The 22,039-nt window shown below is 37.8% G+C and overlaps 2 protein-coding genes and 1 long non-coding RNA gene across 11 annotated transcripts in view; 1 reads left to right on the top strand and 2 right to left on the bottom strand.

The window, feature by feature from the left end:
• Positions 1 to 22,039, bottom strand: part of LOC115664753 (uncharacterized) — a 75,851-nt gene that overhangs the window by 2,238 nt on the left and 51,574 nt on the right. The window lies entirely within an intron of this gene.
• Positions 1 to 22,039, bottom strand: part of LOC130138330 (uncharacterized) — a 73,379-nt gene that overhangs the window by 10,216 nt on the left and 41,124 nt on the right. The window lies entirely within an intron of this gene.
• Positions 1 to 22,039, top strand: part of LOC115694557 (uncharacterized) — a 186,890-nt gene that overhangs the window by 144,345 nt on the left and 20,506 nt on the right. Inside the window, exons 1-5 of one of the 9 annotated variants that reach the window (XM_056312067.1) lie at positions 17,123 to 18,286; positions 19,162 to 19,405; positions 19,573 to 19,719; positions 20,388 to 20,564; positions 20,789 to 21,553. In XM_056312067.1, coding sequence (XP_056168042.1) covers positions 17,651 to 18,286; positions 19,162 to 19,405; positions 19,573 to 19,719; positions 20,388 to 20,533 — 1,173 coding nt within the window. In that variant the 5' untranslated portion in view covers positions 17,123 to 17,650 and the 3' untranslated portion in view covers positions 20,534 to 20,564; positions 20,789 to 21,553. The other 8 variants (XM_056312066.1, XM_056312069.1, XM_056312071.1 and 5 more) reach the window with 8 other exon arrangements.

Genomic DNA, 22,039 nt, shown 5'->3' with positions numbered 1-22,039 from the left:
TTAATGTTTTACATCGAATAAAAAAGGAATAGTGATGTTTGAGAAAAGAAAACATAAAAGTATAGGAAAATATACCAGGGGAAAATTAAAAAATGACCTATACCATTGCCACTATTCCATTTTGGTATCTTACCTTATCTTGTGACAAATTGGGTCCATAAACTAATCACTGGTTATCATTTCGAGGCAAAAAATATATAACCGTTTATGAACGGAATATACTCAGTCACTAAGAGCCAGAGATAGACAAGCAACGCTAATGTGAAAATAATTATTCAAAAGAAATTACAAAATGGTTCCTATATTTTACCATAGATTCAGTCCTCAACCTGACTTGTGATGCCAATTTCGAATATTTTCTTCCAAATGCAGACAGAAATTGCCGAGTAAGTGTCACTGCCAAATCAATATGCTAGTTCACACAACTTGAAGAAGCTATCTTTTCAAGACAATCCACATCTAGAGAAACTTGCACATGTGGTTCTATTTAGGCTTTCCTCAGATATCTTGTAATATCACTTCTGCTCGTGCACTATAGCGTATTTGTTATAACAATTGCCCGTTTATTGTGGAATAATCATTTTAGGAAGGACAATTTAGCTTGGAGTTGCAATGCTTGCAAATTCTCGAAAGTAATATTTAAGTGGTGATCAATTGCTAATTAGATAGACTTGCTGCTAGGACATCAGTTCCAAAGACACGAAAACAACCTTACCTGGTCATGGTTCCTCAAGAGTCAGCCACGTGTCAATTTTCGTTGGTTGTCTTCCCCCATGAATGTATGTATATTCAAAGATAACCAAATATAGAACAACCAAACTGTGGGGCCGGCGTTTAATTATCTTTAATTATCTTTTAACTTTTCTAATCTTGTATTTTGTTTTTATTATTTCAAGAACATGAATGATTATGATATGTATACCTATATTTAATTAGACTGTTGCATTTTGCACATGTAATTAGTATTTGGCAATAAATCTTTACTGAAAAAGTATTTGTTATACTATGGCGCCATTATTTTATCTTTCATGTATTGATACTCTATTGAACCCTTGGTATATAGTAAAATAGTTGCAAATAATCATCAAATTCCTCGTTCTTCCCAAATGCGTTTTCATGATCACGAATATTATTATACATAATTTTTTATTAATGTACTTCGTGATAATGAATGAAGCAGTCGAACCTTCCTTAAAACTAACTACCTGTGATTTATTTGACGTGTCAAACTACATGACAAAGTTATTTTTCTGCAACGTCCCCACTAGTTTTGCACTATTATAGCACGTTGATGCCACATTTTGATCTTTAGCTCTTAGCTCTTCCTTTTTGTTTGCATTTGGACGAAAAAAAACGTACGACGTTCTTAGAATCAGGATTGAACATTGGTCCACTGACCAATTACGCAACAAAAATAAAGTACCGAGAATCAAAATTGAACGTGAGTATTAGTAGATGGACCATTTATGACATTTCCTCTCAAATTTTAAGTTGTGATTTACGCATCAATGCCGCATGCTCATCGCCAGTGTTTACCGAGCACTTTCTGTCATCATTTGGACGAAAAACACACAATCGGTCCTAAACACGTGACGTGGGATTAGTTTAGGGACCAAATCCCGTCGCAAAATAAAGTACAAGGACAAAAAACAATAGTGAACGTCCGAGGCAGCATCGGTAAGGAGCAACCAATTATCAACCGTTGATTCATGTAAATGATGCATGTATTGACGATTGAGATATGTTGAGACACTTACGACCCGTGGATGCATCTTACGGGATGAAGATATCACGTCCAAAATAAAAATAAGAAAAGATCGAGGACGACCGATAATAAATCTTAAATGGATATATAGTCGGGCCTCGCTTAAAGCTTAAATCCCACTCTCCGCTAAACATAAAAAAGATCATCGCTGAGGACTTGGGCGACTTCCTTCCCCATGAATCTCTCCATGCATCAAGCCCATCTCCCAGGAAATCTCTGACTCCCCAGCCCTTTTCTTGTATATAAAAATAAAAAACAAAAATAGTAATCGACAATCTGTCTATATATGTCTATACTTATACTAAACCAAAATTATTCTACTCTCGCTTTCCTGGGATTCTCTGTTTTGACTCTTGTGTGCTTTTGACCACAATTGGAAAATTTTACCTAGCAACCCAATTCGTTCGGCATACTTCATTAATATTACACAGAATGGGTCGGGTTAATGTTCTTTCGCCTCGTGACCCCGATGTGACCCGACCTCGATGTGACCCTTTTTGCCTCATGAGCCCGATGTGACCCCGCAATTCCACATCGACAACGTCAAATTACCCATTAACACCCAACCCATCCTGTGTTATTTTCTCAAGTTGGTTAATGTGTATCTTTCCCGTTGTGTTTCTGTTTCTCCCTGGCCGGAAGCCTATAGGTTCGGGCGAGAAAGGAAGAGACTCGGCGAGGCAAAGTGTGAAGGTCAATGGAGAACAACGAGCCAGCTGATCGCGGTCGTCGGAGGTAAGCTTCGTTGACCTCAGACATGTCTTGAGCAATGTAGCCCAGCCTCCGTCAGTAAGTTGGAGGATTGCGAGTAAAATCATGATATTCTTGCCGGTTCTCATCTCTGATCATGTCCACTGCATGTATTCCACAATAGGAATGCTGTTTTATCTGGAAAAAAACCTGCACTCTACGTAAATCTGGTGAACTTTTGTACCGCCCAACTTTTTTCCCATATTCTTTTTATCCTTTTGTTATTGATCCAGGGCTTTTGTTCTCGATTTTCATATTGGTTCTGACTCTCAAAATAGAGCATGTACTTAGGTGCACATTTAGCAGATGTAAAATGGCTTGTTTTTCGCATTTCCTGTATTGGGCTAGTTACGTTGTACCGCCTAGATTTTGTCTTCTATTCTTTTGCTAAACGATCCAGGTTTTTGTTCTCAACGTTCATAATAACTTGATTGTCAGAAACAGAGTATGTTGGGTCATATTCATGAGGGAGCATATTCAGTGGAGTAAAATTATACTCATTGACATTTTTTGTACTGATTGGTAAAATATTCATTATATTCATTTGGTGATTGATAGTAGCAAGAATCCCTCTCAGAGTTTGAGCACCATTAAAACGGCTGAGTTTATCTGAGGAGAGTGAAATGCAATAATAACAGTTATTTCTTTTTGAAAATCGCCAAGTCGGAAAGAATGTGAGCTCGTCTCCTAAAGTTATTTGGTGGGAAATTTTTGTACGTTGATGAAGAGACACGACTTCATATACACTCTGCTTCTTTCTTTTGTCAAGAGAAACTCATATCAAGAACAATGTATACTGAAAGTCTGGTTAGCTTTTCCTCCTAAGAGAAGATAAGACCTGCGATTAGCTTTGCTCTGTTTCTATCCTGGTAGTTTTGTGAGTCTGGGTGGTTTTGTTTTGTGAATATGTGTCGTCAGAGTGGGTTGTGAAAGGTTTGTAGATCTTAAGGAGGTATCCCCTTGTCCTTCCATGTTACATTTTGTCGAAAAGAGGAGTTTTCATTAGCTTAATTAGTCGTGGATCAATAGATGGGTTACCCTCCTGCTGTGCATACATTGGTTAGACTCCTGCAGTGCATAGACTCATTAGCTATGATTTGCACCAGAAGCTTGACATCATACCGCGAATTAAATTTCCTTTTGAACTTAAATCGGTAGCTCTTGACATGTTTCTGCGAGTATATTAGTTAAATGCCCTCGGAAATCGCTAGATGTTTATTGTAGACTCATATCTTGATAGCTTTTGGAAAAACTATCATCTTGTACGATGTAGAAAGAACTCACAGCTTGAGCTTTTGTGAAAGACTATCGTCTAACAAGTAGTTTGCTGATCTTAATTCGAAGATATGGAGCAGAGCTTGTACTTCAAATTGCTGCAATATATAATGAACATCTTGATTCCATGGAGGAGACCTTACTTCAAGCCATCAGGGACATGTTTAGCTATACAGGTCCAGCCAACATTACATTTGCTCCAGTCATGCTTATCTACACAGTGGTCAAAAACGTACGGCGGAGATTAATTTCCGAGACAGGAAGGCAAGATATTGGCCCAGATTCCGATTTGCGTACGCTCTCATCTCTGTTGCTCTCGGATGTGTCGCATGCAGTCTGTTGATATACATTTTGCTTGGTGATATGCCTTGGCTGATTCTCGTTCCCTACATCCTGATGTTGATAATCCCATTCGAATTCAAGCCTGAGGATTAATTAGAGAATGGTGACAGTTTTCGGTTTTCCTAATGTTGTTGTGTGCTCTTTGAGAAGTTGGTTTTGATGTACGTCTTGCCAATGCTGGCTCGGATATGAACCTCGTGTTGTACTATTATTACCTTAAACACTTTTTACATTACAATGCAGAATATATGATGATGAAGACGATGGTACTACTTAGTTAAGATCTTGATGCAATTGAATGAAATCGAGGAAACATGGATTTTTTTTTCTTTCGCAAGAGAGAAACAGGGAAATTGATTCAAAGAATTTGAGAAAGAATAATATTATCCTTATTCACTAATCTTTCCATACACGAATTACGATTTTGATCTAGTTCATAAATCGATCCTCATATCCCAACATCATCAATTTTCTAAGCATTATCTCGATATGTACTTCAACTCACAAATGAAAACTACTTAGCAATATATATGTTAACACTTATTCATTTTAATGGGATATTGGATGGAATCCTAATAGAGTGTAGATTTGGGTCAGGGTACCAGTTTGGGAATTTTGTGAGACAAAAATTAATTTGGGTAAATATGTCATTGCTAAGAATTTCGAATTTTTAATTGTATCTTACTTTCTATTAGGAAGCTCTATTTCATTTTTGCGTATTACTTTTTCACTTTAAAAGTTGTATATTTTAAATTTTTGCTTTGATTAATTTTATTATGATATTTAAGCGAAGCAAGCTTATTGGTTACTAAATTGTGCAATGTAATTAGATATTAGTTATAAATATTTTTAAAATAAATATTTTTATTTTGGTTTTATTTCGATGTTCTATTATAATTATATCTTTTTAATTGTTCTTTAACTAATTTTATGGTAGAAGTTCGGTTAAATTGATATTAAATGAATTTAAAGCATGTTATGAGATAGTCTATATTTAAAATTGGGAGTAACTAATCCAGGATCGAGTTGCACTATTTAACTCAAATTATATTTAATTTGATGTCGTCAATTGATCTCCAACTGCTAATGCTCTCCTGATATTTAATCACCGGGCTTAGGTGATATGGAAGCAGCCTCACCTCAAATCCTGTAATGTGGAAGAAGCATAGTTTGAATTGGCTCTACATTGATTTTCTTTCGCCAACTGCTCAAAAAAGAACTTTGTAGGGCTTCACAAAAAGGACAAAAATATAAGGTACATATTATTGATAAGAGTTAATACCACGAAAAATCCTAAATTTGTACATCTATGACAAATTTACCACAAACTAATTTTTTGACCACCAAAAATCCAAAACTGGCACATCTGTGATAAATTTACCCTCTGTTAGTTTCTATTAAATTTTACCGTCAAATTGCTGAGTTGGTTGACACGTGATAGTTGACGGGTATATCAGTTTGGGGTTTTACCCTCTCTGTTTGTCACAAGTTTACCAGTTTGGGGTTTTGTAGTATTAATCCAATTTAACGAGGGTAAATTTGTCACAGGTGTACCAGTTTAGGGTATTTGGTGGTCAAAAAATTAGTTTTGGGAAAAATTTATCACAGGTGTACCGGTTTTGGGTTTTTTATGGTCAAAAAATTAGTTTGTGATAAATTTCACGTAGGCGTACCAGTTTCAGGTTTTTCATAATATTAAACCTATTGTTAAATTTCTTAAACAAACATGAAAAAGCTCGCACTTATATCATGAGAAAATTAAAAAATGATGTTATTAGATCAATTATATAATGAATGACAAAAGCTTTTATATAAAGATATAACTAATTTGATTACATACATTATCTATAATAATCAAATTTTGTCGTTATTTCATGCTATCTAATGACATATAATCGTATCTTTGGGGAAAAAAAGGATAATTAACGCGTTATAACATTAATCTTAGCAATCACCTCATAAAAATCTAGAAAAATTTCAAATAATGACCTGAAATGTCCTCATTTTCTTAAATAAGGGCTTGAAGCGGATCTTGTTTCAATTAAAGGCTTGAAGTGGCCATGTTAGTTTCAAAGAATGACTCGACCTCACTAACTGATCAAGGGTATTTTCATTTTTTTTCCTTTTTTCTTTTCTTTTTTCCCATTCTTTTTTACCAAATCTTTTTTTTCTCCGTCACTGGCCGGCCGTTGGCGAGGATTGCCTTGCTCATGGCTAGCGGTGGCAAGGGCAGCCCTCACCAAATTGGGCAAGGGCGACCATTGTCCAGGTGAGGCTGGACCTTGCCCGTGGCCGTCGAAGGCGGCCTCGCATGTGTGATGTTGTCATATGCATGCAGTATTAAGAAAACATACTGGATTACTTGCAATGTTGACCCCAACATACAACAATTATCTCTGGATAGGAGAAGATACCCAAGCAATTTTGTAGTGAGGCCTCGTGATCTAAACAGATTGCTTGCAAATTTTCAGTCATCCCTTCAAGAAATTACCATCATTGCAACGGAACGCAACTCCGATCCTTATGAGGCTACAAGTAAATTTTCAATCATCCCTTCAAGAAACAAGCACCGAAATCCCAGGCCTAGCCTTTTGTGGATTTGGGCTTGGCTCCTATGGATCCGGGCCCAACCTCCGTGGATGCCGCCTTTGTTAACACAGGCCCGATTATCAAGGATCGGGCACGGCATCAGGGTCCTAGGCCCGGAGTCGATGGACCCGGGTTTGGCTCGCTGCTAAGGACCCAAAACAGATGTTGAGGTTTCCGTGCCCAAGTCTCTATCTTGATATTTAGTCATACTTTGGAAAATAATTTTTGAGTGTTTAAAGAGAAAATCATTTTATTGAATTTAAGCATATTGACTTGGACAAAAATATTCTGTTAACTCATTTTCCTAAACAATCCAAATACCCAAAAATGTTGTCTTAGAAAAAAATATTTCACGAAACAAACAGAGCTTATTTCCAATAGGCATAGAAGAGAGGATGAAGATCCTTAACCTCAAACGGTGTTTTCATTGGCATCTCAATCAATTTTTAACAATGATACATATAAATAAGGCATATATCAACGGTTGAGATATGTTGAGACACTGATGACCTTCGGAAGCATCTCGTGGAATAAAGAATCCACGTCCAAATGTGATGTCGGCATTTTTCTCTTTTCGAAATGAGATAAAAAAAAAATCCACGTTCAAAAGGGATAAGGAAACCCAGGAAGCTTGAAACCTTGGATCTTTTGATCGAACGAATGGATCAACGAAGGAATGAAACGAGAGAGAGCGAGAGAGGGGTTTTTATTTATATGAGAATAGGGTTGAAGTTGAAGGTGGTACCACGTGTCCGAAGTTGAGTGGCATGCCAGCTCAGTAGTGCGAGAGGGGAGCTTGGAGGATGGGTGATGTAGTAATTGCTTACATCCAGCTAAACTGGCCATTTCTCCAAGTCGGCTCGCCTTGCCGCCTGGAGATTTTCGAGTGGCTGTGATGTGGTCTAGTGCCCCTTTTCTCTGCTCTTCCTATAATCCCTGTGTAAGCTCTTGTAGATATTGCGTGCTAACCTCCTTGTCAAAACATTTTACACTGTAAATTCCACATCAATAGATATAGCAAATCACAGTACGACGTAATGTTATTTTACGAACATCGGTCAGATATCAGAATGATTTATATTTGTTGCTTTTCGATTGCGACACATTTGTATTTGAGGAGTTTCATGGGTTGTAATTTATGGCAAGTCTGCATTAAGGTAAAAAAGGCTTGGGTTGAAGGTTTCTCTTCAAGAAAGGAAATGGGTTTACCAATTTCGATCCGGATTACTTTTTTGAATCTTAATTTCGAAAGGTCCAGTGTCGACCCTATTTAAATGCAGACAGTGGCTCAATTAGAAGTTATGTTTTCTTCTAATTATCGAGCAAACTATATCCTAATTTTTATTTTATGAATTTATTTAATAGGAAGAGCTTCACATATTACAAAAGTGTCTTCTTTCATAAACCGGTGAGATATGTTAAGACACTCATGGCTTTTTGGAGTATCTTGTGGAAAAAGAATTCACGTCCACAAAAAGGGTCAATGACCATTAGTAATAGATCTTGCTTTTTGATAGATCAACAGTTACTGAATATGTCCTTAATTACATTGTCTATTTCAAGAGCTTGAGTCACTAGGAACATCAAGAATAAAAATCTGGATATATTAATCAATATAAAGAAAAAAGAATAGAGAACAACTATCGGTGGTACAACTTGGTGTTCCAACACTCTCATCTGTGAGTTTCTCGTGATCAAACAAAACAAGGTGCAAGCAAACGGAATTTCTTGTGATTTTCTTTGGGCTTTTGAGGGTCCGCATTTGACTCTTCATCTCAATGGTCAGGCCCAATACTTATATTGAAGCAAAATTACTGTCTCATTTTTCAATTTCTTCCAAATATGCCTCAACATACAAAAGTTCATGCATCTCGCTTTCCTAATTTGATTTTGCTTTGTTCTCAAATGGGTAAATCTTTCGTTGAAGAATATGTGGCCGGTTACTTCCCTCTCTCACATATTGCATGCTTCCTTTATGCCAGGCCTAGTGATTTTCATTTGTGACTCAATGTTCATATCAATATAGTGCCTAGAATATTGTTGAGGTTGCATATGAGCATCAGGTTACGAACTTCGTCTAAATTGCAATTCGTGGAGTGAAAGATTAGTGAATGAGGATAATGCGATTCTTTCTCAAATTTTATGGATCAGGATAATGCGATTCTTTCTCAAATTTTATTAATCGATTCTCCTATTTCTCTCTAGCCAAAGAAAAAAAAATCTCGTGTCTCCAAATTCATTGCACAGGGATCTCAACTAAGTAGTACCATTTTCTTCATCACATCACATATTATGCTTTTTAGGTGTACAACATAAGGTTCAGGTCCTCCTGAAGGTAATAATAGTACAACACAAGGTTCGTGTTCCGGCCAACATTAACACAATGCACATCAATACCAACTTCCCATAGAGCAAACCACATTATTAGGAAAATCGAAATCCATCACAATTCTCTAATTCGCGGTGGATGCTTATTGGTTCATCAACTGAAGGAAGCGGAGAACGAAAATCGGCCAAGGCATGACATGAAGCGGAATGTATATCAGCAGACCGCACCTGACGCATCCAAGAACAACAACGATGCTAGCGAGCGTAAAGCGGAACCTTGGATCCATATCGTGCCTTCGCATCTTGACGATTAGTAACCACCCAACAATTATGAGCATTGTGTAGATATACACGATGGTTTCAAGGTTAGTTATGGCTGGAATACCCGTGATTCCGATGGCACCAACCAGGATCTTTAACAGGTTCTTCTCCAGGAAATGAATCGCAGCAATTCCATCCGCATGCTCTGCTCCATGTCTAGGAAATAAAACCGGCAAAATACTTGTTAGTGTACACTCTTTTGGAGAAGCTCGAGTGTTGAGCTCTTTCTGCATCATGAGACAACAATCTATCCAAAAGCTTTCAGAACTACCAATTGAAGTTAAAAAAGAAATTACTGCGCGGTATAACACCAAGATTCTGGTGCAAATCATAGCTAACGAGTCTATGCATTGCAGGAGTCTAACCTGTGTTTGCACTGCAGGAGTGTAACCCATCTATTGAAGCACGGCTAATTAAGCTAATGAAAAAACTCTTCTTTTGGACAAAATGTAACATCAGAAACTAGGAGATACACCCTTAACGCCTACAAACCTTTCCTAGCCTTCTCTTACGATACTTATTCACAAAACAAGACCACCAGATGCACAAAACTGCCAGGTACGTCCCCATGCTTACCGGGTAGAAACAAAGCAAAGCTGATTGCAGGTCTTAACTTTTCTTAGGAGGAAAAGCTAATGAGAATTTCCATTAATACGTTGTTCTTAATATGAGTTTCTGTTGACAAAAGAAAGAAATAGAGTGTATATACAGTTGTGTCTCTTCATCAATATGACAGAATTTCCCCTCTCAGAAACAGAGTGTATGTGCAACCAGGTAAAGCCCATGCTTACTCGGTAGAACCTAGAAACTGAGTCTCGGGTATTCGGGTGGAAGACTCAAGTAGAAACGGAGTCTCAAGCTACCCAAGACTCGGGTACAAGCTCGGTGGTCAGTCTTGTACCGAGCATGAACCTGAGTTTCAGTCCGAGAATGTACCCAAGTCTTGGTTTCTAGCTTCTAATTGAGACTGAAGTAGCTTGTACCCTAGTCTTGGTTTCTAAGTGCTACACCAGGAATTGAGCTCTTAACTGTTGAACATACAAGATCAGAATGCATCAACAAGTTCACCTCATCTACATAGGCTGCAGGTTCTTTCCCAACAAAACACCATTCACCTTGTGGAATATACACAGTGGGAATGATCGGATATAGGAACAGGAAAGGAAATCAAGATTTTGGCATTATTATAGTCGCAATCCTCCAACTTACAGAAGGAGGCTATGACATGTTTGAGGTAGCTGAAGCTTACCTCCGGCCTCCGAGATCAGCTGGGTTGTTGTTCTCCATTAACCTTCTGACGTTGCCTCCCTGGAGAGACGGCGGAGAAGAAGAAATGTGGAAAAAACTGATTCACCTAAGATGAGTGCTTCTGGAACTAGGGGCTGCAGTGGAGAGGAAGATGCGGCCACTTCAATGAAGAGGAAGATGCGAATGTCCAAGAAATTAGACACCCGCGAGACGAAACAGAGCAATGACAATGTAAACCGTGCTAACATTCCCACCGAAACTGACGTGGCGGAGAATACGGCCATTTCAGTGTCTCTTTCAGACGTTTGAAGATGTTTGTGGGTCTCTTCGGAGACAACCGATACAAAAGATGTTTGTATTAGTAGCTTTTCTCCAAACCGGGGGGTGTTTTGGTCCTTTCAAGACCAAATATTACACAGTACGAAAACAGACATTATGCATAGACAATTTTCAGATAAGTTTGCATAGAAGTAATATCTAAAGGAGTAATATGTTCACTTGCGAAAATATTACATGATATAATCTTCTCTTTGACCTAAAAATGATAATTTTTATATACACCAATAATTGATTAATGAAAATATATCTAATGAGGTAAAATTCAAAATTTTATTATGAGTACAATGACGTTTATTTTATGTTATTTGTAAATTTAGAAAGCTTGCAAACAATGATAAGTAATACTAAAAATCGTGTAATTGGATATCTTATGAAAGGGACTAGTGTACCGAAAATCTCAAAACTTGTCACGAAAGTCCGATTGAGTTTTAAAATTTTCAAAAAATTTGACCTAGTCCTAAAATTTATCGAATCGGTGCAATCAAGTTCTTCCATAAACTCCGTCAATTTGTCTAATGGAAAATGCCGACGTGATGTTTTTTTATTATTCTCTTCTCTAAATCTTACTTAAATAAGATAAAAAAAAATATTTAAGGTCAATGAAGCTGGCTACGGTGCACTGAGTTTCCCCGAAATCCTCCAAACGAAGCTGGCTACGGTGCACTGAGTTTCCCCGAAATCCTCCAAACGGAGCTGGGCTACAGTACTTTTTTTAAAATAAATTTTTAAGGTCGATGAAGGTGACCTCCGACAACCGTGAAGACTTCCCACTGAAGACCCATCGTGGCCTTTGGGGTGGTGTATTATTTTATTCCGGGGGTGTAATGTCGTCTTCTCTTCTCGGTGTTTTTTTTGTCTGTTCTTCCATTAGATACGAATTCGGGCCGTCCGAACCCGAGTTACGTCCGCCATGACTATGAATACTGAGATTCGGAGCAGCCACTTGCTCACGTAAAAACTGTTCTCTATTTTTCCTTTTAAAACTTTTTGTTAATATATGCAGATTTTCCTACGCGAGGTTTCTTGATACAGAAACCCTCAAAGCAGATATATATACTTTTTTTGCCTATCCTATCTCTAACTCTCCGCATCAATGATACTAGCGTCCTCACCCTCCCAATCCCTTTACCAGCAGGGTCGCATGTCTATTGGCGAGCAGATATGTACCTGGAGGCATATTGAGTAGGGGTGTCGGAACGAAACTGGAAAAGCGAAACCTATCGTATTCGAACCAAACCGAATTTTTTTGCATTTTCAGTTCGGTTCGGGTTTTGGTTTAGGTAATGAAAAAATAACTAATTTTTTATTCCAATTCGAACAGTTTCGATTCTGTTAACAGAACAGAACTGAAAATCGTCCATCTTCTTAATATCGCAATTTATATAATCTCTCTCATTTCCCACTAAATCTCTTTCTAACATTTCAAAAAAGAAAACCGAAAAACCGAACCGAGTTATCGGTTCGGGTTATATTCGGTTCAGGGCACGGATCAGTTCAAAGTTAATGAACACCCAAACTGTTTGGTTTGGGTTTTAAGTCATTTTAGATCCTTAAAATAGTAAGATTTATTACTAATGGTCATTAATCTTCTTTTATTTTGGATGTGGATTATTTATCCCAGAAGATATTTCTACAGCCACAAGTATCTCAATATATCTCAATGGTCGATTCATGCCTCATTTACATGTATCCACAGTTGAGAATTGGTCAAAATGACTACAGAAGCACCTTCGGGTGCTATTTATATCGGAGAAGTTTGATGATATTAACTTGGTAAATTAGTTCAGGTAAAATTCATGGCCAGAGTAATCCCTCTCCGTAAGTTTTAATACCTTCAAAACTTATTACTGAGCTGAGCAAAAAGAATTCAGTTCACTGTCGAGTCCTTTTGAATATCTTAAAGAAGCCTCCATCACGTGCATGAAGAATTGCACCTGCAGCTTTTGCAAAACCGACGTTGTTTGTTTTTGTTGTCTGGACCCCGCCAAAAATTTTGTTTCTGGTATCACGACCCATGATAATTAATATCGTGTTTTGCATTGAATCACGCATAAATTTCATGCAGTTGTCACCGTGATAATTAATATCGTATTGATGCACTCAATGTGAAAACATACTAGTTTCGTCCCTGCCTGTTTCTGCAAAAGTTTGTTTCTGCAATACGCTTATAGGTTATACTCTTGCAATGATGCATAGACTCATTAGTTATGATTTACACTAAAAGCATGGTATTATATCGTGCATTGAATTTCTTCTTGAATATAAACTTGGACTTGTTGATGTGTTCATGTTAGTATAACTTGGACTCTTAGATATACTACTATGTCACTCTTCTTCTAATTGAATTACGTCATATGACGTCTTTGGAATAGTTTATGTGCGCTATGGCCACTGATTGGGAGTCCCCAAGAACTAGAAGTGGCAGTTTTCAGATTAAACATTAATTTACCAAAGATTTGATGCGTTCCTTTGGAAGTTGATGAATGGACAAAATGATCAAAGATTTAAACCCAAAAGCACCGATCTATTTACTTCAATTTTGCCACTAAATATTTAAGCAATTCTCTTTTGGCAAAACTGACTCGTAGTGCCGATTAGATTCACAGCATTGTTCTCTCAAAAAATACATAAAGGGAGATTGTATGTATATAAAAAAGTGAAATTTGGCAAATGAAAAGACCGCACACGCGAAATAAATTAGGGTAGAATCCGACTCTGATATATCCCGTGAAAAAGCAACATGGGATATGTTTACAATTATCATATATATTCTGCTTTGTAGTGTAAAAGGTGTTCGAGATAATAATGTAATATGAGATCTATAACAGGACCCACATTGGAAGGCCACCAAGACATCACCACATCAAGAAATCCAGAAACCATAGCCGTTTGCTAATTGATCCTCTAATTCGCGAATACGAATAGGATTACTAACATTAGGACATAGGAAATGAAAATCAACCAAGGCATGTCGCTAAGTAGATTGTGCATCAAGTGGGCCACACTTGACACATCCAAAAGTAACAGAGATGAGAGCGTACACAAGTACAAACTTTGAGTCGATATCTTGCCTTCCCATCTTGGAGATTAATATCCGCCGGACGATTTCGATCACTTCGCCGATAGGCATAATGATGGGTTCACCGGCAGTGTTGGCTGGACCTACAAAGCTATGCCTGACCCTAATAAGTTGACGCAAGGCCACTGCCAGGGAGTCAAGCCGTGGGTTATATTTCGCAGCAATTTGAGCCACATGCTCTACTCCATTTCTTGGAAATTAAATCAGCAAACTACTTGTTAGACAACCGTCTCTCGAAAAGCTCAAGCAATATGATCAAGATTAGACGCATGGATGGATTAACAAACAAAAAAAAGAAACCCGGGCGATTTGTACTTGTACAATGGTTTCCGAATGCTGCACTAAAGGACGAGTTTTACTGATCTATGCAGAGTACAAGATTGTTACCGATTAAAACAACATTTACGTAATGGAACACACACAGAGGACATGATTGGAGATAGCAAGTTCTTTTTCTGGAAAGAAACTCAAGATTGCATGATTTTATTCGCGGTCCCCCAACTAATTGAAGGAGGCTGGATTGTTGTTTGCCATTAATCTCCGAGCCGAGTGTGAATGCTCTCTTCCTTCCTTGTGTGATATGAAATTTGAAGGCTGCGAGTAGAGAAAGCATTATTTATAGACCGATGGGAGCAGAAAGAAAATACTATATGAATTGTTTTGCTTCGGAGTTTTGCGAAGCCTTGTCCATTGACTCATGTAACCAAGAGATCAAAAAGCTTCGTCATATGAAACAAAAGCTTAGTCCGAAATCACTCCGAGAGTTTGGACTCATATGATCCCCAATCACCTCAAGAGTTTGGACTCATATGACCACCAAAGCTTCACCCCACTCATATGACCCCCAAAGCTTCGTCCTAAATCACCCCAAGAGTTTGGACTCATATGACGGTCCGCGTGTCAGCAGGAGGGGAGGCCGCAATATTTGAATTCCTAGTCTATCTCTCTCTCTCTCTCTCTCTCTCTCTCTCTCTATATATATATAATTATCTTCTAATTTTTCTAATCGCATTTTTAGTACTCGGCACTGAATCTGTAGTTCGTTGTACTATGACATCATTGCCTTTTGTCTTTCATGCAGTGATACTCCATCTAGTCTTTGATATATATAGTAAAATAGTTGCAAAGATTCATCAAATTCCTCGTTCCGGCCGGAATCCCGACACCTCATTTTAATAATATTTATTTTATTTTTGTAGTTTTTCTATCTAAGGTTCTTTTCATTTATCAATAATAACGAAAACATGAACTTTTCATTTATCTTTGTTGATTAATCTTTTGAAGAGGAGGAATAATCAACAAATATAAAGAAAGATCTGCAGGTTTGTTTTTTTATTTTAGAGTTATTTAGTTTTTATTGAATTCTAGGGGTCCTATTACTTTTTTTGTTTTGGTCGAAAATGGTTCCTATTAATTCAAAATGAACATTCTTTCATAGAAAATGAAAAAAAAATTATGAAGTTACTCAAAATATTAGAATTTTAAGCAGAATTAATTGAAACGATTGGATATTTAAATATTTGCGTGGACCCACATTATTAATAGCATAATTTATAGAAGGTATATACAGCACAAGAGCATTTTTCTATTACTTCGTACAAATCAATATTAAATTAAGTGGCATATAATGTATTTTCATAATGACGAATGTTATCGATTACAGATAATTTTTGTAATTGTACTTAATGATAATGAACACAGCTATCGAACCATACTTAAAACTAACTATTTATGATTCTTTAAAATGTCAAACTACATGACTAAGTTATCTTTCCGCAATAACATGCGGGTTTCCACCGGGTTTTGCACTATTATAACATGCTGATGCCACATATTAATTTTTAGCCCTTAATCCAAATTTTTTGTTTGCATTTAGACGACAAAAAGAACCGACATTCATCCTCAAAATCAAGAATAAAGATTAGCCCACCGACCAAAATATGTGACAAAAATAAAGTACGAGGACCAAAATTGAACGGGAGTACTAGTGCCATGACCCGTTTTGTAATTTTCCATCAAGTTTGGAGTTGTAATTTACATGTCAATGCCATGTGTTCATCTCCAGTGTTTTTTTTTTGGTCAGACATCTTGGTGTTTAATTAGCACTCTCAGTCCACATTTGAACGGAAAAATACAGATTTGTCCTAAGATTGTGACGTGGAATCAGTTTAGGGACTAAATTTGTCGTAAAATAATATATAAGGGCCAAAATTAAATAGCGACAATATAATATAATGACCATTTTTGTAATTACTACTAATATTATCTTTTTGAAAAAAAAAAGAATTGATAGGGTTTTTGTGGGTTATTGGATTTGGGCATCAAATTTAATATAACATGCATTACGATAATCCAATCACCTTTTATGATAATGAGAACTAGTTGTGTGGGCCCCGCTCTACATGGACATATATTGATAAACGTATTTTGACATGCGTTAATTCTCTTTTCAATATGTGTTGATTGATAAATACATTTCCACATGTGTTTATTCTCCTTTCTGTTATCAGCATCACTAATTTTTACATCATGTTATATTTATTGGGCTACCAAACCAGACATATAAAATGCGGCAAAGCTCAAGCACTGGGCTTACGTAATATGGATACCTGGTATCTTTCTTAGGATACACCGTTCAAGTGGCTGTCCATTGATTTTCTTCTGCCAACTGCCCAAAAAAAGGAACTTACTACGTCTCACAAAAAAGGACGAAAATGAAAAGGGTACCAAATATGGTAATTTTTTTTTTATAGAGAGTGAAAATAGTAAGAATTATATTATTGTAAAATCTAAAAATGATGCTATTATGTATCAATTCTATTATGAAAGATAAAAGCTCGTATATTTTGATAACTGAGCCAAAAGACCAACTGTTTCCTCTTCTTCTTCCAATCCCGCCAATTATCTGGACCGTCAGCGCAGAGAGGGAAGCGAAGAACTCAAAAGATAGGAGTTCAACCACAGCGGCAACGCCTTGAAGACCTTGGCTCGCGCCATCACTCGTCTCTCCCGCGTCTCGGCAACGACCTCGCTAGCCGAGCTTCTCCTTCCCAGGTGAAAAGCTAAGTAGTTGCTTCTTCGTGTCCTGGTGGTGAGTGATGCTTAGTTTAGATGCTATGCTATGCTGTTGTTAGGTAATTGGCTCGTTTCGCTCGATACAGTGTCCGATTGACACATTTGAGAGTCCTTCCACCGATTGCCGAGTGCGTGGAGCTTTCTGCGGTGGATTTGAGGCAGAAGATTGCTGACCTAGGTTGCGATTGGCCCTGTCGACGATGATTAGAACTTGACGTGCATATATCTGAAAAGAATCTAATACTGTCGATAGGGTGATTCAAAGTCACCATGGCGATTCCCAGCTATAGCCAAGGGAACTACCACTACGAGTGCTGCTCGCAGAAATGGGGAAACCTTAGGAAAAAACACCTTGTGGATAACCGCCTTCTGTGGGTTCTGCTGTTCTGTCTGAATAATGCTTTCCTGGTTTGTCTAGTTACTTAGATGGTGCTGGATGGAGTTTTGCAACACTCTATAAGTCTTGAAACTGACATGTTTGAGAGAAAATATATGCAAAATGCTGGGATAAGAATTTATAAGTCACCTGATGTGTGTCCATGGAGATGAGCTTCTATGATCTCTCATCATGCAAAAGCAGCGTGAACTCTGTCCAACGGATTTCGCAGTGCCCCAAGAAGACCCATAAAGCCAAAGTATTCAGAATAAAGAGACGGGGAATTTTCACTGCGCCAATTGTGAGTTTTTTTTTTCATGCATATGTGATGAATTTTAAGCCAAGTTCTTGTCTTATGTATGCAGGCATTAAGAAAACATACTGGATTACTTGCAATGTTGACCGCGACGTACATCAATTACCTCTGGATCGGAAAAGATACCCAAGCAATTTTGTAGTGAGGCCACATGATCTGAACAGATTGCTTGCAAATTTTCAGTCATCTCTTCAGGAAACCACTATCATTGCAACTGAGCGCAACTCCGAACCTTCTGATGCTGCTAGTGAATTTGGTGGGAAAGCTGTTGAGTCCCGAAGCTACATTGATTCTACCAAAGGTAGACATGAACTTTACTCTTTTCAACCGAACATGGAGAAGAATATCATGGTTCAGATTCTGGTTGCAGAGAACGACTCTTTGCTGCACACTCAGCTGTGGATAGACCCTGCGGAAGAGTTTGTGCAGTATGCTCATAGCAGCAACCCAGTAGACGTGACTTTTGCTGTCAAAGAGTTGAAGGTATTCAATCTGATTTGTTTTTTTATTATATCAGATATCAAGATATTTGGGTCATAAATGCAGCTAAAAGTTCTTGGACATATGACTTCATTATCGAATTTATTTCCATTTCCTTAAAACGAGTCCACCTAATTGCCAAAATGCTATTGGAGTCACATTCAGGACCATCATTTATGTTGAAGTTTTTCCTTGTGTTTTCCAGTGAACATGATGATTTTTAACCTTTGTCCATGTCATGGAAATCCAGGCATTTCCTGCATTCTGTGAGGGATGTGAAGTGGACATTGATTTGTACTTTGAGAAGGCCGGCGAGTAAGTAAATTCTAAGTGCTCTTTTGTATCTTACCTTCTACCCAGTTTTGTTCCACGCTTCACTTCAATTTTGTTTATGCAAGTAGCTCAGATGCAATGTGTAGTTTTCACGCAATCAGTCCATAAGTGGTTTTATGGATGAATGATTGCTAGTTAATCTGCTCAGAGATCTAAAACATGCTAATACATATCTTCATGATGAAAATCGTAAAGGCCCATGCCAATTTTACTTTTGGGCTAAATGTCAAAAAACAAGAGACTATCATTGAAAGGTTGGTTGACAAAACATAGTGCACCTTCGAATCAAGTTTGGATAATAATAGTTTAAGGAAGTTTAAGTTCGGATGGTAAATGGTTTATTTATCAAGTTTAATGCAAGATGCTAGTAAAGTATGCCAGATAAAAACATCAATGCAAAATTTGATGGTTAATGTATGTCTTTTGACTTTTCTTTTTGGTACTAAGTGCAACATCTCTGCCATCACAGAGGGGCGTAAGTGCAACTGAATGCAAAATAGAAAAAAGAAAAGAACTTGATACAACTGCATGTTTTTATGAAACAGGCCTATTTTGATGGCCCCCAAAATTCAGCATTTGATGAAGGGGCCTCTTCCAATTTTGATGCTATACTCGTACTGGCCACCATGCTTATATCACAATTACATGAAGGTAATACTGGACCTTCGGCAAATGAAATGCCGGGCCAGGCTGATACTGGGGAAGCTTCTGGAGAACAGCCAGAGAGGAATAGAACAAGTGCTTCCGAGATTCCATCTAATCATACCAGAATATGGTCTGAACTCTCGGGTGAGTGATCCTTGTAGCACTATCATCTCAATGATGGCAAAGAAATTGAATTTGCTTCGCTCTAAAATGAAATGCTGTGTATGTCATCAGGAAGATACTTTTTAGGAAGTCAATAGGAAGTTATTTTTTGGTAATCAAGATTTGAGTGGTTTACTAACTTTGGGCAGGAAGTGCTGCGAAAAATGGTGGTGGTTCTGATGGAAGGCGAGTTCCAGACGAAAGGATCTTAAAAGCCGGTGGTCAGTCGAGAATCGAAAGGATTAGCACCATTCAATTATCAGAAGCTACATCATCTGAAGGAAACATCCAAACTGGTCCGGAATCTTCATCTCTCAATGTCTCTCTCAGTTTGTGTGTGTATGATGAACATCATCTTTATCTCTCTAGGTCGCATTATTTTGTTGTCTCCTACAAATATTTCTTAGTAAAGTTGCTACTTTCTCAATCGCCTGTTTCCCTACTGTAAATGCTGCTTTGCAAGAAAGAATGCAGCTGAGGCCAATTGCTTGCGTGACTTTATCTCGGAGTCTTGCAAAATTTTACTCTTTATTCTTGCATCAAGAAGCATAAGTTTCTGGCAGAAATTTATATATGTCCTACCAAATCTGTCGGCATTTCTTTTTTTCCACTCTTTAGTGCGACTGTCCACATGATACCATGGACAAGGTGAAGCAAAACTTTTTTCAGCTTTTTACTCAACCGTGAGCCCTGATGATATGTTGCACATACCTGTGCAAGTACCTATTTCTGGAAGACTGAACTCACATGCCTTTTTTGGTCTTCTCAGTATCGAGTCGATTAGGCTGCTCGTATCATGTCGTTTGTTAGTAGTTCTAAATGTTTTTAGAAGCTAAGGTACTGATCAAGATTGTCACTAACATAGCACTCGTTAGCGCCATCATAAGTACGTTTGTGCAGTTATGTTAGTAGTTGAATTGGATAATCCCTCTAAAGCAGTTTTCTTCATTCTTTTGTTGTCTAGATGGACATGGTTTTTCACAACGTCATCCAAGTAATTGGGTTGAGGCCAATGAAGATGAGGATGATGATAACAAGGATGGTGATGAACTCTGTGTTCGATCAACCCACCATAGTTTGAAGATCAACAGCATTATGTTTCCTGTTTAACTATGATAACCTTGCTCTCTGAGTTTTACGGGTAAGAGATTGTGCTTTCCAATGCTTGAGATATTTTGTCCTGTGTTCCTTCAAATACTTGGACTTGTGTCTTGCTTGCTTTAAGTGTCCTTTGTCATTTTTTCTTTTCTCGTTTTTCATCCTACTTGACTATACGTTAGTGCTCGTGCCAATTTAACTAGTCCAGCATGCAACAAAGCTGCCATTTTAATGCACTTCTTTTTCCCCCCCTCTTTTGTTTTTCAGTATTAAGTTGATGTGCTTTGCTGGGTGAGGTATCGGTATAGGTATGTTTCTGCACTTTTATTCTGTCACAACTCGTTCCTGGCTTCCTGCCAAGAAAAAAAGAGCAGTGCCGATAGATCCTACAAGAGTCACTTGCTTTATGGACAGAACCTGCAGTTTAGAACTATTGGAGAATGGAGATGGTGTTGAAATTGCTTGTAGTTTTTTCATTTGTACTAACCCAAATAGATCCCTTGCCGTAAAAAGCTTTTCTGTTTTGTCTTTTGGAAACCATTTTAAGTTAATCGGTGTATATTAAAAAGGAAGGGGTCAAAAGGTTTTTGAGATGTTCATTTCCTAAAATCACATTCTAGAATGATTACGTCATTTTCAAACTCCAATCAATTCAGTTTAACTTTTCCTTGTCAGTTGTTTCCATTATCTATACTCATCGGTGGCAAATTTCTGGTGTTCTAATTTGTGTTAATATTTTCTGCTGAGGTAATTTGTGACAGTGTCAAGGTATCAAAAAAATTACTTAAAGCTCGGATAAGCAGTTTGTTCCGCAGGATAAGTCCATGTAAATTTCAGGACACGCAAGTCCTTGTGTCTGACTTTGTCCTCACACATTTTGGATCTTGGCATCATGTCATTTTATGTTGCATTTGTCACCTCCACCTACGGTCATTTATCCGCGGACTTCAACCTTCAAGGCAAATGTCTTGATGTCTGTTCAGTTTTATTCTGTCCCATATGCACATGAAATCCGACATCTATCGTTTCATGTTGCCCATGACCTTTGGAGGCTGGGACCGATTAGCATTTATTTAGAACGTCGCATTCATGATCAAAGACATTTGATTTCTCTCAGTGGCAATGACATTTTTGTGCAAATTGTACTCTTTTTATAGTAGGGAAAAAAAACTTTTTTTGCGTGGATTTAAGGACCTAAATCTCAATCGGCTTGGTTCGTGTGCTAATACCATGTGATGACGTAAAATACATGACATGCACAAATGGCCGCCGTTGTTCGGCCATGCACTAGGCATGAGTACTGTTGCGGAAGCCAAGCGATCGAACAATAAAATTGATAGAATAAGAAAATAAATCGGACACCAGATTTACGTGGTTCGGTCGTAGTGACCTACGTCCACGGGGAGAGCAGCACAGAATTCCACTATAGATCAAGCGATACAACGGAGATTACAACCACACTCGAATCACTCAAACACTCTCAGTGTTTCCCAAGCCCCAATTACACTCAATAACTCA

The sequence above is a fragment of the Syzygium oleosum genome, unplaced genomic scaffold (genome assembly GCF_021117445.2).
Source record: "Syzygium oleosum isolate NSW1041296 unplaced genomic scaffold, Sole_v2.1 Sole_v2.06, whole genome shotgun sequence".
In the NCBI taxonomy this organism is placed as follows: domain Eukaryota; kingdom Viridiplantae; phylum Streptophyta; class Magnoliopsida; order Myrtales; family Myrtaceae; genus Syzygium; species Syzygium oleosum.
The sequence above is the reverse complement of the archived record's forward strand: the minus strand, read 5'-3'. Positions and strand labels throughout refer to the sequence as shown.